Below are 14,447 nucleotides of genomic sequence, written 5' to 3' on the forward strand. Positions count from 1 at the left end.
AAGAAAAGCTTTACTGGGGCCCATACAAAGGGAAGCAAAACAACAAGCAACAGGTCCCCTTGCTTGCTCACTCCCCTGAGGAGAGAGAGCTCATTCTTTATATGGGATGAGTAGGAATGTGTCCATGGGTTGGCCAGAGGGGGACCTAGGTATTTTGCCCACCCTTCTGGTGGAATGACTCAGAGGGTAAAGAATCCGTTTGCAATTCGGGAGACCACAGGTTCTATCCCTGGGTCGGGAAGATGCCCTGGAGAAGGGAGAATGGTTACCCACTCCAGTATTCTTGCCTGGAGAATTCCATGGACAGAGGAGGCTGGTGGGCTACAGTCCATAGAGTTGCAAAGAGTCGGACGCAACTGAGCAACTAACACTTTCACTTTCTGGTGGTGTAGAGTGAAGGGGGGCAGGCACAGTACCCTGTTTTTTGCTCCATGCTCTTCAAAAGTGGCGGTTGGGTTTTTTAATCTCTTCGTATTTTGGGGGCCCAGAATTTGCCCCAGCTACACACAGTCGATCACACATGCAGTAATTTTTAGTCCCATACAGTTTCCTTGAGTTTTGTTGCTGGAGGAGAGGTGTGTCCAGGTGCAAGCATTGCAGCACTGCAGCAAAGCGTCCCAGATCCCAGGCCTGTCTCAGAGGAGGTTTAGCCAGCCTCCCCTTATTAATGCTTTATGAATATGAGAAAGGAAGGCAAGGATGTGAAATGAGCCCTGGCTGCCAACTGGAAACTTGTGGCACCTCTCAAAGCAGATGGAATCACAATGGCCATGGCCCCAGGTTTTTTAGAGTGTGAAAAAGGCAAAGACAAAAATCTGTGACATTCCACTTGAGCCATACCTTGCAGATCTGTTATTCCTGAAACGCAATTTAGGAAGAGATGACTGGTTTCCATCTTAACTACTTTTTTTTTAAACAAATAAATTCTCTTTGGGCTATATTTTTCCTGAGAAAACATTTCTCAAACCAAAATGTAAGTGATCTGCAGTGGTGTAGAGGGCAAGCCTGTTTTTGAGTGCACTACCCTGGTTTCTATCTACTCTATGAAGCATAATATCTGTTTCCTGCTCCCTCTCATGGTCCTTGATTACACTCTTGCTTTAAAAATGTAAGTTTAGAAAGTAACCAGTTTCTGGCATGAAATATTATACGCTCGGCTAGGATGACTGAGTCAGCTAAAGAGTCTGCATGAATGCAGAATTGTTTTTCCTCTTCCCCAGACTACCCTTATGCTATGTGGTATTGGTTTGATGGGGCTTCCAGGTGCCACAGTCGTAAAGAACCTGCCTACCAATGCAGGAGATGCCAGAGACACGGGTTTGATCCCCGGGTCAGGAATATCCCCTGGAGCAGGAAATGGCAACACACTCCAATATTCTTGCCTGAAAAATGCCATGGACAGAGGAGGGTTACAGTTCCATGGTGAGCTACAATCCATGAAGTCACAAAGAATCAGACACGACTGAGTGTGCACACACACTCACACACATACATCAATCAGGTGCATCTGTATTCCTGATGTATGTGCTGTGTTGTCTGTAACTGGAGAGGAATATACAAGCCAAGTCAACAAGAAGCATTTCTTAAAACAAATCGCATGCCATGGTAATGTAAAAAAAACTAAACGTGATTTTTGATATGATAAAAAATATATGGCTGGAGAATTTATTCTGTATTAAAATATCCATTCATAATCTTGTTGCTAGTGATATTATAATTATTCATCTAATGGTGTTGGACCATCTAGGTCAAAAAGCCTGCAAGTCCAATTATATTCTGCATTTCAGTATATTTCAAAGCTGCCAGCACCTTAGAAAAGATCCCATCTAATGTTTTGCTTTATAAATGAGGGATCTGGGACTCTGAAACTTTAGATTTACGCAGTTTTCCATGACTGGGGAATGCCAAAGTAAAGGCTATAGTTTAGGTCATAAAAATAGGATGCACAGGCTATTTGTTAAAAAAAAAAAAAAAGAGAGAGAGAGAGAGAGAAAGAAGGAAGGGAAAAAATTCAGAACCAAAAAAAGAAAGAAAATTATTTTTTAAAAAATAGCTTACGTACTATATGCTATGTATTCTTCCCACATCAACTTATAAGACTCTTACAATGCTAGATTTAGCTTTTAGGTTTTTTATGTATTTACAGCAAATAAACACGTATTTGCTGTCACACAAAAAGATGAAGGTATTCATGATAGCAACAAGCAGGATGCACCATAAATCCTTGCAAACTGATTTGACCAAGATTAGAGTTTGTGATGCAAATGATCTGTTTGAGTATCCTGAATAAATTACCTTGACATAGTTGACTGAGAAAAAGGAACATTGATATTGGAGCTGGATTGCATATATTCCAGTTCCAGTTCCAATTCCAATGTTCCTGGAATATTTGCAATCCAGCTCTGACTTAATAATTCCCTAGCCACGTGGTCTTGAGGAATCACTCAACTTTTTTCCTAGTAACATCCTTGAAAGTAGAATGCAAATAATAGTAATTATCTTGCAAATGTTTTCATGAGGATCAAATGAGATTATGCATATTAAAATATTTCACCAAGTTCAAAACTCTTCAGGAACATGATCCTAATTTTAATTCACTCCTCTCTCAAGTTTCTTCATGTCACTAAAGGGCAAGTCAGTCCTTCTACTGCCTAGGTCTAAAACTTTGAGCCGTCTTTCACACCTCATGTTCTGTCACACCCCACATCCATTCATCTGCAAATCCGCTCAGTCCTACTTCCCAGGTGTGTCCCAGAACCTGGTTGCCCCTCACCACCAGGAGGGCAAGCACCACCATCCGGTGGTCATCCTCTTTGGCTGTATCAATCCCGCAGTCTTCCTAAGGGTGGCTTCCCAGCCCATGGGTCTTCATGGTCTCTTCTTACCTGAGTCAGATGGTGGCATTCTTGGGCTCAACTCTTCAGTGGCTGCCAGCTCATTTAGAGTCAGTGTACAAGGCTGTTTTGTAACCTGGGTGATGCCAAAAGCTTTGGTCCCTGCCCTGCTCTGAGTCTCTTCTTCCTTGGCCTCTTCTCTTGTTCTGCTCTAACATCCTGGACTTCCCAACTTCCCAACGCTCTTCAAACAAGGCAAGCAGGAGCACGGGTGCTATTTCCTCTGCCTGGAACAGTTTTTGACAATGAATATAATCAGTGTTTCCTCTAAAATTCCTTTAAATGTCTGCTAAATATAACCCCCATTGCTCCCAGGCAGTGACTTCCTTAAATTAATTGGAGGGTCTCTCCCCCTTCCTCCTTGTTCCGCTGTCTTCTTACTCTCCTCTCTTCTCCACAGCTCTTATCAACAGATATAGTCACATAATTTTATTTGGGGGTCTAACTCCCCCACTCCTGCTAGAATGTCACTTCCATGACAGCATGTGTAATATGTAAGAATGCATGTATTCCTTCATGGCAGGTGCTGTTCTTAGTACTATGGAGAAAGCCCTGGACACAAGATTCCTTTTGTAAATAGGTTCATCTGTACCATTTTTCTAGATTCCACATATATGTGTTAATATAGTATTTGTTTTTCTCTTTCTGACTCCATTCTGTATTAGACTCACTAGGTCCATCCACGTCTCTGCAAATGGCACAATTTTGTCCCTTTATATGGCTGAGTAATATTTGTTTACATGTATGTACCACATCTTCTTGATCCATTCCTCTGGACATTTACATTGCTTCCATGTCCAAAATGGGAAAGAAATCCAAAAAAAGGGGATATTTGCATAAAGAAAAAAGAAGATTCCTTGCCCTGCCATCCACACTTCATACTTCATACTTACATGAAAACATCTGCGTTCATTCATGGTGACCAAGGAAACTGGTTAATGCCCAGAGTTCAAATGATACCAAGCAGGGTGAAAGAAAACAAATAAGGAATAAAAGGAAATCCTATTTTACTGAAGCATCAAGAAATCAGCGCACAAATCTTCATACTGCCCAGTGCCTTGAGCTGCTCAGTCTGGAGACCTGCATGGGCTGAGTTCCCAGTGATTCTCATGAGTATGAGTCAGACACCAAGAACAAGGATTAAAAAAAAAATCTGTGCTGCCTGATTCTCTCAACCGACATTCTTTACTTTCTTGACACTCTGTTTGGTATCACTTAAACTCTGAACATTACCAGAACATATTTTCATTTAACTGTTAGTAAGTTCAGCTGATTGAGCTAAGGGTTCCATGCACAGACACCTGGTAAAAGGAGCAGAAATTGGGAGTCAAATCTCCTAGCACTGCCACTGGTTAACTCTAGTGAACTTGGGCAAATTACTTTAATATATCTTCCCCGATAGGCTTTTTTTTTTCCAAACATGTATTTGAGTTTTGTTTAGATTTGCAGTGTAATTCATTTACACATTGAATTTTTCTGCTTTCTCTTTTTTTAAATTTATTTGTTTTTAATTGAAGGATACTTGCTTTGTAGTATTATGTTGGTTTCTGCCAAATATCAACATAAATCAGCCATGAGTAGAAATATGTCCCCTCTCTTGAACCTCCCTCACCATCCCACCCGTCTAGGTTGTTACAGAGCCCAAGTTGGAGTTCCCTGAGTCATGTAGCAAATTCCCATTGACTATCTATTTTACACATGGTAATGTATGATTTTGTTGTTGTTGTTCGGTCACTAAGTCATGTCCAACTCTTTGCGGCCCCATGGACTGTAGCACACCAAGCTCCCCTTTCCTTCATTATCTCCCGGAGTTTGCTCAGATTCATGCCCACTGAGTTGGTGATTCTAACCATCTCATCCTCTGCCACCCCCTTCTCCTTTCGCCTTCAATCTTTCTCAGCATCAGAGTCTTTTCCAATGAGTCGGCTCTTCTCATCTGGCAACCAAAGTATTAAAGCTTCAGCTTCACCATCAGTTCTTCCAGTGAGTATTCAGGGTTGATTTCCTTTCAGATTGACTGGTTAGATCTCCTTTCAGTCCAAGGGATTCAAGAGTCTTCTTCAGCACTGCAGTTCGAAAGCATCAGTTCTTTGGCGCTCAGCCTTCTTTACGGTCCAGCTCTCATCCATACATGACTACTGGAAAAGCCATAGCTTTGACTAGATGGACCTTTGACGGCAAAGTGATGTCTCTGCTTTTTAATATGTTGTCTAGGTTTGTCATAGCTTTTCTTCCAAGGAGCAGGCATCTTTTCATTTCATGGCTGCAGTCACTGTCGACAGTGATTTGGTGCCCCCCAAAGTAAATTCTGTCACTGCTTCCACTTTTTCCCCTTCTATTTTCCATGAAATTATGAGACCAGATGCCATGATCTTCATTTTTTTAATGTTGAGTTTTAAGCCAGCTTTTTCACTCTCCTCTTTCACCCTCATCAAGGTGAAAGGCTTTTTAGGTAAGATGGAATATTTTTCTCCTGGCTTTGTTTGAAGCCATTGTAGAAACATCTCATTTCTTACTATGAGACACTTAAAAAAAAAGATCCTGTGACAGAATTTAATCCAAAATGTACTACATAAATAAAGTTAATAAATCAAATTGAATAGGTAAGCCATATAGTCAACATTGCATCTTCTCTCTTCAAGACAGTAAGACGTTCTGCCACCTGCCTGGCCATCACTGTAGATCAGATGCCCAGTACAAAGGGGCCTTCCCTGGGAATAAGCCTTCTCTCCAACTCAGAGGAAATGCTTGAGTGAGAAACACACTTGGATTTTCCATATATGGATCAGTTGCCCCATATCCTCTAAACTTGAGTAAGAATTTGAAAGTAAATAAGTAAATTTCACACACATTAGTCAAACTGCACAAGCAAAGTATTTGTTTATATTTAAATAGCTAGGAAGCTAAAACATATGGAGACATTAATTACTTAGACAAAGATTTTGGCAAAAGATGCCTCCTCTGCACGGGTGTAATGCCTTGGTGCTCAGTTAACTTTCATCCTAACCTTTTCTGCAAACTTATGAATATCAGAGCTACTTATACCTTTGCCCACTTTCCTGAGCAGAAGATGGATCATTAGAAATCTATCTCATTTGTTGCTCATTATAAAAGCCTCAGTCAGTCCACCATAAAGTTTTGCAGACCCTAATAATTCTGGGAAACTTGCTAAGGCATTAATGTTTCTTTTTTTTTCCCCCCCTTTTGATACCACTAAGCTGTGGTTACCCAGTTACAGAATTTTATGTTGTATTTTCTGTCCTGCCCCAGCAAATCCAGAGTGTAAGGTAGAAACAGAATCAGAGCCTCTATGCTGTCTCTGGTCTAACAAATAATTAAGCCCATGGTTTCTCAACTAGTATGCGCATTGGAATGGTGGGAGAAACTCCAAAAGTACTGCTGCCTCTGACCCATCCTGAAAGATGAGGATTTAACTGCCCTGGATTCAGATTTGCAGGCTTTGAACTTTTTCAAAGATCCCCATGTGATCTTAATGTGCATACAAGCTTGAGGAATGTTAATTGAAAGATTTCTGTGAGATTAATTGAGGGTAGATTTTTGTTGGTTTCAGTTTATGTGTATCCCATTTTGTGCCAAAAAGAACATAGAGTAGCTTTGTAAATTTTGAACATAATAAAAATGTATACAGGACATCCCTTCGTGGTTCAGTGGTTAAGACTGTGCTGTCACTGCAGGGGGCATAGGTTCAATCCCTGATCAGGGAACTACAATCCCTCATGACTCATGGTGTGGCCAAAAATAATAAGAGAAAATTAAAAAATCCTGTTGTTTAAAGAAATGTATACCATATGATAGTCTAACTATAATTTTATCTTGTTATAAGAAAACCAACATTTGAAAACAATTTTAAGCTTTAATAAATTGAAAATTTTAAATTTTAATACATTAAAACTGCACTAAGATAAGGTAATGTATGAGTGTTAATCATTCAGTTAGTGTCCGACTCTTTGTGACCCTATGGACTGTAACCCACCAGGCTCCTCTGTCCATGGAATTCTCCAGGCAAGAATATTGGAGTGTGTATCCATTCCCTTCTCTCCATTCCCTTTGATACCCACCCAGGGATGAAACCCGGGTCTTCCACACTTTTAGAGAAATTCTATTTGTGCATCTATTTGTTAAGCGTCTTACTTATTTTTTTTTTCCTTCCTCCTCCCTCCCCCACCCCGCCCCCCATTCCTTCTCTCTCCCCTGCCGGACATCCTTGCTTTCCAGTAAGGGTTACACTGACGTCGTGAGGATCCCCGAAGGGGCGACTCACATAAAAGTCCGCCAGTTCAAGGCCAAGGACCAGACCAGATTCACTGCCTACTTAGCCCTGAAGAAGAAAAACGGTGAGTACTTGATCAATGGCAAGTACATGATCTCCACTTCAGAAACCATCATCGACATCAACGGGACCGTCATGAACTACAGCGGTTGGAGCCACAGGGACGACTTCTTGCACGGGATGGGCTACTCAGCCACCAAGGAAATTCTCATCGTGCAGATTCTTGCCACAGACCCCACGAAAGCCCTTGATGTCCGCTACAGCTTCTTCGTTCCCAAGAAGTCGGCTCCAAAAGCAAACTCTGTCACCAGCCAGGGCAGCAATAAAGTGGGTTCGCCCACCCCGCAGCTGCAGTGGGTGACGGGCCCCTGGCTTGCCTGTTCGAGAACCTGTGACACGGGCTGGCACACCAGGACGGTGCAGTGCCAGGACGGGAATCGGAAGCTGGCAAAGGGATGTCTCCTCTCCCAGAGGCCTTCCGCGTTTAAGCAGTGTTTTCAGAAGAAGTGTTAGCCCTGTGGTTACGACCGTCTCCCGGGACGGCTGAAAGGATGGCTCGCGGATGCAGGCGTGGTGAACACAGGGTCCACCTAAAACGCAGAAAGTCACACCCTGCCGTGTCATCTTCAACGAGGAGTCCAATTATGGGCAGAATCTGCCCTCAGCGACCAAAATGAAGGTGTGCACTGCTTCGTGGGACAGTGGTGACCTTGAAACGTGGAAACACTTGCGAGTTATTGAACATCCCTTGGGCCGAGGAGATTGCAGAAACACGGATGAATGTAGAATCAGGGGACATTCGAAGATGGCCGAGCAGGCTCTCCCTCCTCACCTACCTCTTATAGAATGTCTTCAAAGGCATCATAATCATTTTCATGCATATTATTTACACAGCAGCTTATTTTTATTGTTTGTAAATACATTCTTCCTTGGTATGTCACTTTATATCACTTGGTTCTATCAAAATATATATATATATATTTCTATTAAAAAAAAGTATTTGACCAAAGTAGGTCTGCAGCTATTTCCACTCTTTCCAGTTTCCAGAAAGAGCTGTGGATGTTTTACTGGAAATTAAGAACTTGCTGCTGCTTTAAAAAGAGTTAGTTATATGTTCAGACTACGGGAGATATAATTTTTGTCAAAAACCATTTTGACAGCAAGCATCTTCTGAGAAATTCTGAAAAGAAAAAAGGGTCTCAATGTATCTAGTCATTTAAATATATGCAGGGGTCCATTTATTTAAATCACTAACTGCCTGTATTTTTTCAGGCAGCCAGACAAATTAATGTATCATGAGGAGGTAGAAGTGTTTGTGTGTGTATCAGTATTCAAAGGTCTGAAAATTAATTTCCTCCTGTTAGAATTTAAAAGTAAAAACAAACAAAAAAATACCTGCTTCACCATATTTTCAAGTTATATTTTCACAACTGCTTTCTCTCTCTGTGGCTTCTGTCTGATATCTCACAATGTGTCGTAGCCATACAGAACACACAGCAAAGTCTTCAACACATTCAACACTGGTATACCTCTTACCAGCAAGCCTTTATAGTGCGTTTTGTTTTTGCTCATTTGTTTGCTTTGTTCAAGGGTTCTGAACCTATGATGTTTTGGACTTGTTGACTTGGTAGTCAGACGCATGTAGAAGTGGTTATCGTTAATGTGGCTAGTGCAAAAAAAAAAAAAAAGTGAATATTAACAAGACTGTTTCCACACCATGGGCAATAATTCTTTGCATTTTTTTTTAATCCAAGTATACTGATACTGTTAAGAGTGTTCCCAGTTAGAAAGCATTTGGTAGTACCAGTGAGTAATGAAATGTGATGACCTTTGCAAAGTTTGCTCTTATTTCCATAGCCTTTTTAGGTAGATTGTGAGTTGGAATAGTTAGACATGGAAAATTTTTCCAGTCACCTGCATAGAAACTTTATAGGCAATAAACTACATCCCTCTATGACATGGTTCAGAAAAACTAAAATATTTCATTTTATTTGATTTTTCTTTGTGAAATAGCACAAACAATTTGCTTTTATGAAATTTTCTAATAATCCTACCAAATGTGCCCTATTATTAGAGATTTGCTTATAAGGATATTAGGGAACTACTATTTGAGTTTCCTTAAGCTCATGAGAATTTATTTTTGTCATAACATATTTTTAATATAAAAGAATTATGTAATTGATCTTGATATAGCACATTCATTTCAGTAAACCAAGGGAATGGATGTCTCTGTGTTTCAAGTATTTTCTCAAGAAATCAAAAGTGTTAATCATCCTTTGGGTTTTTGTAGGCTGACTTTGCTTTAGACATGGTCCTTTTTCTTAGTCAAGTATCAGTTAGAGAATGGAGGCCTGTACAAGACTGCTAACCTCCATTTGATGAAGGTACCAGATACGAGGCACTGAGAGCAAAGCTGTTCCCATCAGTAGAAAAAAGAAAAATAACACTGATCATTTGACTATGCTGAGAGAATTAACAGACCAGCTTTACTTTTTCCAATATTCAAAATAACTTGAATCAAGTAATTCAGCTATGGCAATTTTTTAATCTTTTGTGGTTGTATTGGCAGTAACATTAAAAAATAATTGAAGAGCAAACGTGATTGTCTCCTATTCTGCTTCTCCATACTGTATTCATAGATTTGTAAAATATGATTTATCAATGATTCCAATTTTCCCCAAATACCGAAGTTTTACACTTCTCATAGGAGCAATCCTAGAGAGTTTAAAATAAATAAACCACTATTCCATGCTTCTATCTAAGGGGCTTTTTTTTTTTTCTTTTTTTTGTATGGGTATCAGTAGATTGACTAAGGAATGTATGTCTAAACTCCTGAGAAAATATATAGACTGGAAACTGAAATTTAAAGAAATGGAGTGTTCGGTAGACACAGAGAATGATGAGCAAAGGGAAAATCCTCACTATATGCAAAGTAATTTAGTTCAGTTTCAAGTTGTGTTATGCCTTTTCTCTTTCCATAGTTGCATCTTGAATTAAGAGTGTAAAATTCAGGATGCTGGAAGCCACTTCCTAAAAAGAAAAGAGTTTAAAAGAGTTTGTATGAAAATGCTCAGGTTAGTAAGAATCTAATCACACTCACAAAACTAAACACTCCAGATTGTTTCAGTAGATAAAAGGGATCCCTGAACAATACAACATTTATTTCTTCTGGAACAGAAAATGTCAAATGAAGCCCTACCTTGTTGTTTAGAGGCTTAAGGACATTGTTTTAATTTATTCAACCAATTCAATTTCCTCTGCCTTCCTGTGGAAACAGTTTTAGCACATTAAGAATGAAGGGATTAATCACAGACAAAAAAAAAATGCAGCACTGATAAAAAAAGTAATTTATTGTTTTTGCAACTGGTATGTGAATTTGTGTGATAAAATTATTTATTCTTATTTAACAAAAATATGTGCAAATTCTTCTATATTTAAGATGTTTTGCTGTTGACCTACTTTTTAATTTATGCTTCATGTTTGTGTATAAAGTACACTTTGTGAGTTTACATAATATATGGCACTGGTTGCTTTTGTATTTTTTTTTTTTACTGAAAGCTTTCTGTGTGAAACAGGTGTATATGTGTATATTCCTCATGTATTCTTATTCTGATACTGTCCCTTTCCTTTCTAAGGACATTTTAAATTTAATCTTCCGTGGCTAGTAGTGTTCATCACTTGTAGTTATGTTAACAGGTCTTTGGGTTCCTAATCTTCCCAAACCTCAGCTAAGAAACACATTTATTCAAGGAACTAAGGTCTAAGTTTAAAACTAGAGTATATAGGTAGCCTGGAAGCTTCCAGTAGAAGCTAAGACAATTCAGAATCAGGTCCATACACTTTCACTGACAAACTTGGCAAGGAGTTATTGATATATCACAACCTCCAAATGATATCAATGATAATAAAGCAAAATAATGTCTTCTGCTGCTTTAGAAACCCCTCTTAACATTAGTATCATTTCCTCTCAGCATCTTTAGGAATTTATAAATGAGAGTAAACAAATCGAATTTAAATGATTTAGATGTTTGTAGTCATAGCTGTTTCTGCATAACTTTCTGTAGTCACAACTGTTTCTGGATCTCCATTGATATGATATGATGTTTTACTATTACAAGTTAATCTTTTGGAGGGATAATAGGATTTGGGACAAGCAGGGACACCTTTGATCACACCAGCTTGCCCCAGACTATAATTTCACAATCTGGTCATAGTAAGGCAAAGCGCTTTTGAACACACAGTTGACCAGATCAGTCTTTGGTTCTGATGTTTCTCCCCTTGGCTCCTTTTTTAACAAAGTCATTTTAATGGTTTAGGAGAGACAGCAGCCAGATCCAAAGAAGTTCAGGACTTGTGCTATAACTTAGAGTTTACTGTGAAATAAGACTGAACTTAACAACCGCTGGATTTTGCTAATAGTTTGTGGCTGAGTATGAAATCTTATCTGCATGATCAGTGACTATTATTAATCTATTAATAGTCAAACTTGAAGTCATAGAAACACCTTATATATATTTTTTAACATTTCAAAGTTACAAAGAAACCTCTGAGTTACTATTTTATTCTACATGAATGACCTTGAGAACACAAATGGCCATTCAAGTGCAGGGTCAAGGTGATCTATCATATAGACACACAGAAAAGGAACTTGTATGTTTTCTCTATTATTTTTCTAATTTGACAACAACCTGTAGTTTTAGGTTGTCAAACAGGTAGACCAACTAAGTGGGTAGATCGACTAGCCCACTGAAAAATACAGTCTTTCTAATAGCTCCCTGTTAGCATGAACTACAGGGCTTCCTTTGTAGCTCAGCTGGTAAAGAATCTGCCTGCAATGCCAGAGATCTGGGGTTTGATCCCAAGGATAGGAAGATCCCCTGGAGAAGGGAAATACCCAGTCCAGTATTCTGGACTGGAGAATTCCATAGACTGAATAGTCCATGGAGTTGCAAAGAGTCAGACATGACAGTGAGTTTCACTTTCACTTTCACTAGCATGAACTACAGAAATGACTTTTCAAGTTACAGCTCTTAAAACACATCAGTCTATACTACATACTGAATGTTCTATTCAATTAATATATGAGAACATATTGAAACACCAACCCATGCATCAGTGATTCAGAAAATGAAAATATACATAGTGTTCAGATCAGGAAAGTATTCCATCTGGCTATCCTGTTGCCATGATATCATAGTTGTCAATGCAGATTTTGTAGAAAAGATAAAGGAATGTGCTGTTAGAAAATGTTGGTTTTAAAATGGAATAGGACTGAAATATATATATATATATATATTCATTAACTTACACTCTCTTAATGTTCTCACACTAAAAGTAAGTTTGCTGTCTGTGGTCCATATCTCACATCTCCACCAACTGGCCCATGTGCACTGCCAGAGGTCAAGTGAAAAAAATAAATAATGGCCCATCATCCTATTGCGGGTTCAATCCTTGGGTTGGGAAGATCCCCTGGAGTAGGTAAATGGCAACCCACTCCAGTATTCTTGCCTGGAAAATCCCATGGGCAAAGCAGCCTGGTGGGCTACGGTCCAGGGGTTGCCAGAGAGTCGGGCATGACTGAGCACACATGCACACATCTTCCTATAAGGCACTGCCACAGCAGAATGATCCAAGTCTAACACTGTGAGGACAACTGTGATTTACAAATAAAACAGGGATTTTTTTTTTTTTTTTTACTTTTCCTTTGGCACATCCAGTGAACAATTGTAATCTTTATCAAGGTGCTAGCATTTTCAGTGACCCAACTGCCAAATGCAGTATTACTGAGTTACTATTTTATTCTACATGATTTCTTGGTTTGCAAGAAAGAGCTCTTTAAGTCTTTTTGTCAAGGCTGGGCACAACTTGATAATCAAAGTTTGGGAAATTGTACCTAATGGTCATTCAGATTGGCAGGGTTTAGTGACAGAAGCTCCATGTATATTGAGGATATTTAAGGTGACATCCAAACTTGAAAAGCATCAGGTCGCTGTAGCCCAGTTTTAGATGAGTCACATTCCATCATGTACTAAGGCATCTGCATTCCTTTCAAACAAACTTGTTTCAAGTTTCTTATACACAAAGGACCTTTTGTGTATATTTGGCTGGATTTCAAGTTTTGCAGTATTTTATGTCTGTACACTTGGCTACTCTATCTCCATCTTTTCTGTAACAATTCACAACATATTAGAAACATTTCACCCCATGCTGAGTATATCTAAGATAGAGTATCATACTGTGTGACTTTGTGAAACTAGACTTTGGATTAAGAAATGTATATTGTCTCTGGATGGTATTTTTGCATTGCACACTCCAGCATAACATAAATGTAGGAGTTGACAAATACTGCTTACATTTTAATAAGATCATTCATCAGAGGAAATCATGCATGTGCTTTGTAAATAGACTGTGGATAACTAAACAGATTGCAGGAATATGTTGGATTTGATTTGGGCAGTGGCCACAGATATTTGACTTCTATATTAGTGTCTGTGAGTCAAGTCAGGTAATAAACCAAAATAGGTATAGAACTGATATTTTTAAGTCTTGAAAGATGCTTTCAAGGCAGAGTAAAATATTGAAGATTTACATGCTGTATACAAGCAGTAAAATGTAAGCTGCTTTTTACTCTCAGTTCTCCAGAAGTGATGGCATTTTTTCAGTGAGTACAATGCTGTTGGAAAATTTAAAAAAAAAGATCTTGGAAAACGAAGACGGGTCTTGTTTAAAATGTCTCTTCAGCTTTGGCATATTTCAAACCTGAAACAACTATTGAAAGCATTACTGTGTTTTGTAGCCTACATTCCACAACAGCTCTATTATTCAGGTAAACCACTTGAAATAAGATGTTTGGGACCTTTACTGTAATATTTTTCATTAAGGAACAATATCCTATTTTGTAAAGCATTTCCTTATGTGTGACTTTAAACTGTAAAATTAAACATTGGTTTTGTGGTTTCAGTGGGCATAATAAATGTAAATTGTAAAATAGGTTAAAGTATGTACGGCATATAATATGTTTTAGAGGTAGAAACTACTGTCTGTTCTCATAACAGCAATACGACCAAGCTAGGTCTTAATGAAGCCCCAGGTTCTCTATAATCTCTACCATCTCTCATCCACTTTGGCACAGGCCTTTAATACTTTGTCTATCTTAAACTATAATGAACTTTTGCTTCAAGTTCTTCTTACCAGACCATCAGCCCCTACATCTGTCTAGTATCAAACTTCTGATGTTAAATTGGAACCACAAGCAACATAAC

At 38.8% G+C, this 14,447-nt stretch overlaps 1 protein-coding gene across 2 annotated transcripts in view; it reads left to right on the plus strand.

Annotated features, from left to right (window-relative positions):
* The window catches only part of ADAMTS5 (ADAM metallopeptidase with thrombospondin type 1 motif 5), a 56,792-nt gene extending 42,617 nt beyond the window's left edge, over window positions 1-14,175 (plus strand). Inside the window, exon 8 of one of the 2 annotated variants that reach the window (XM_061423519.1) lies at window positions 1,221-2,918. In XM_061423519.1, coding sequence (XP_061279503.1) covers window positions 1,221-1,251 — 31 coding nt within the window. In that variant the 3' untranslated portion in view covers window positions 1,252-2,918. Of the gene's footprint in view, window positions 1-1,220; window positions 2,919-7,130 lie in introns of those variants that run through there. The other variant, XM_061423441.1, reaches the window with a different exon arrangement.
* Window positions 14,176-14,447: the final 272 nt, after the last annotated feature.

Source organism: Bos javanicus, chromosome 1, assembly GCF_032452875.1.
Source record: "Bos javanicus breed banteng chromosome 1, ARS-OSU_banteng_1.0, whole genome shotgun sequence".
NCBI classification, from domain to species: Eukaryota; Metazoa; Chordata; class Mammalia; order Artiodactyla; family Bovidae; genus Bos; species Bos javanicus.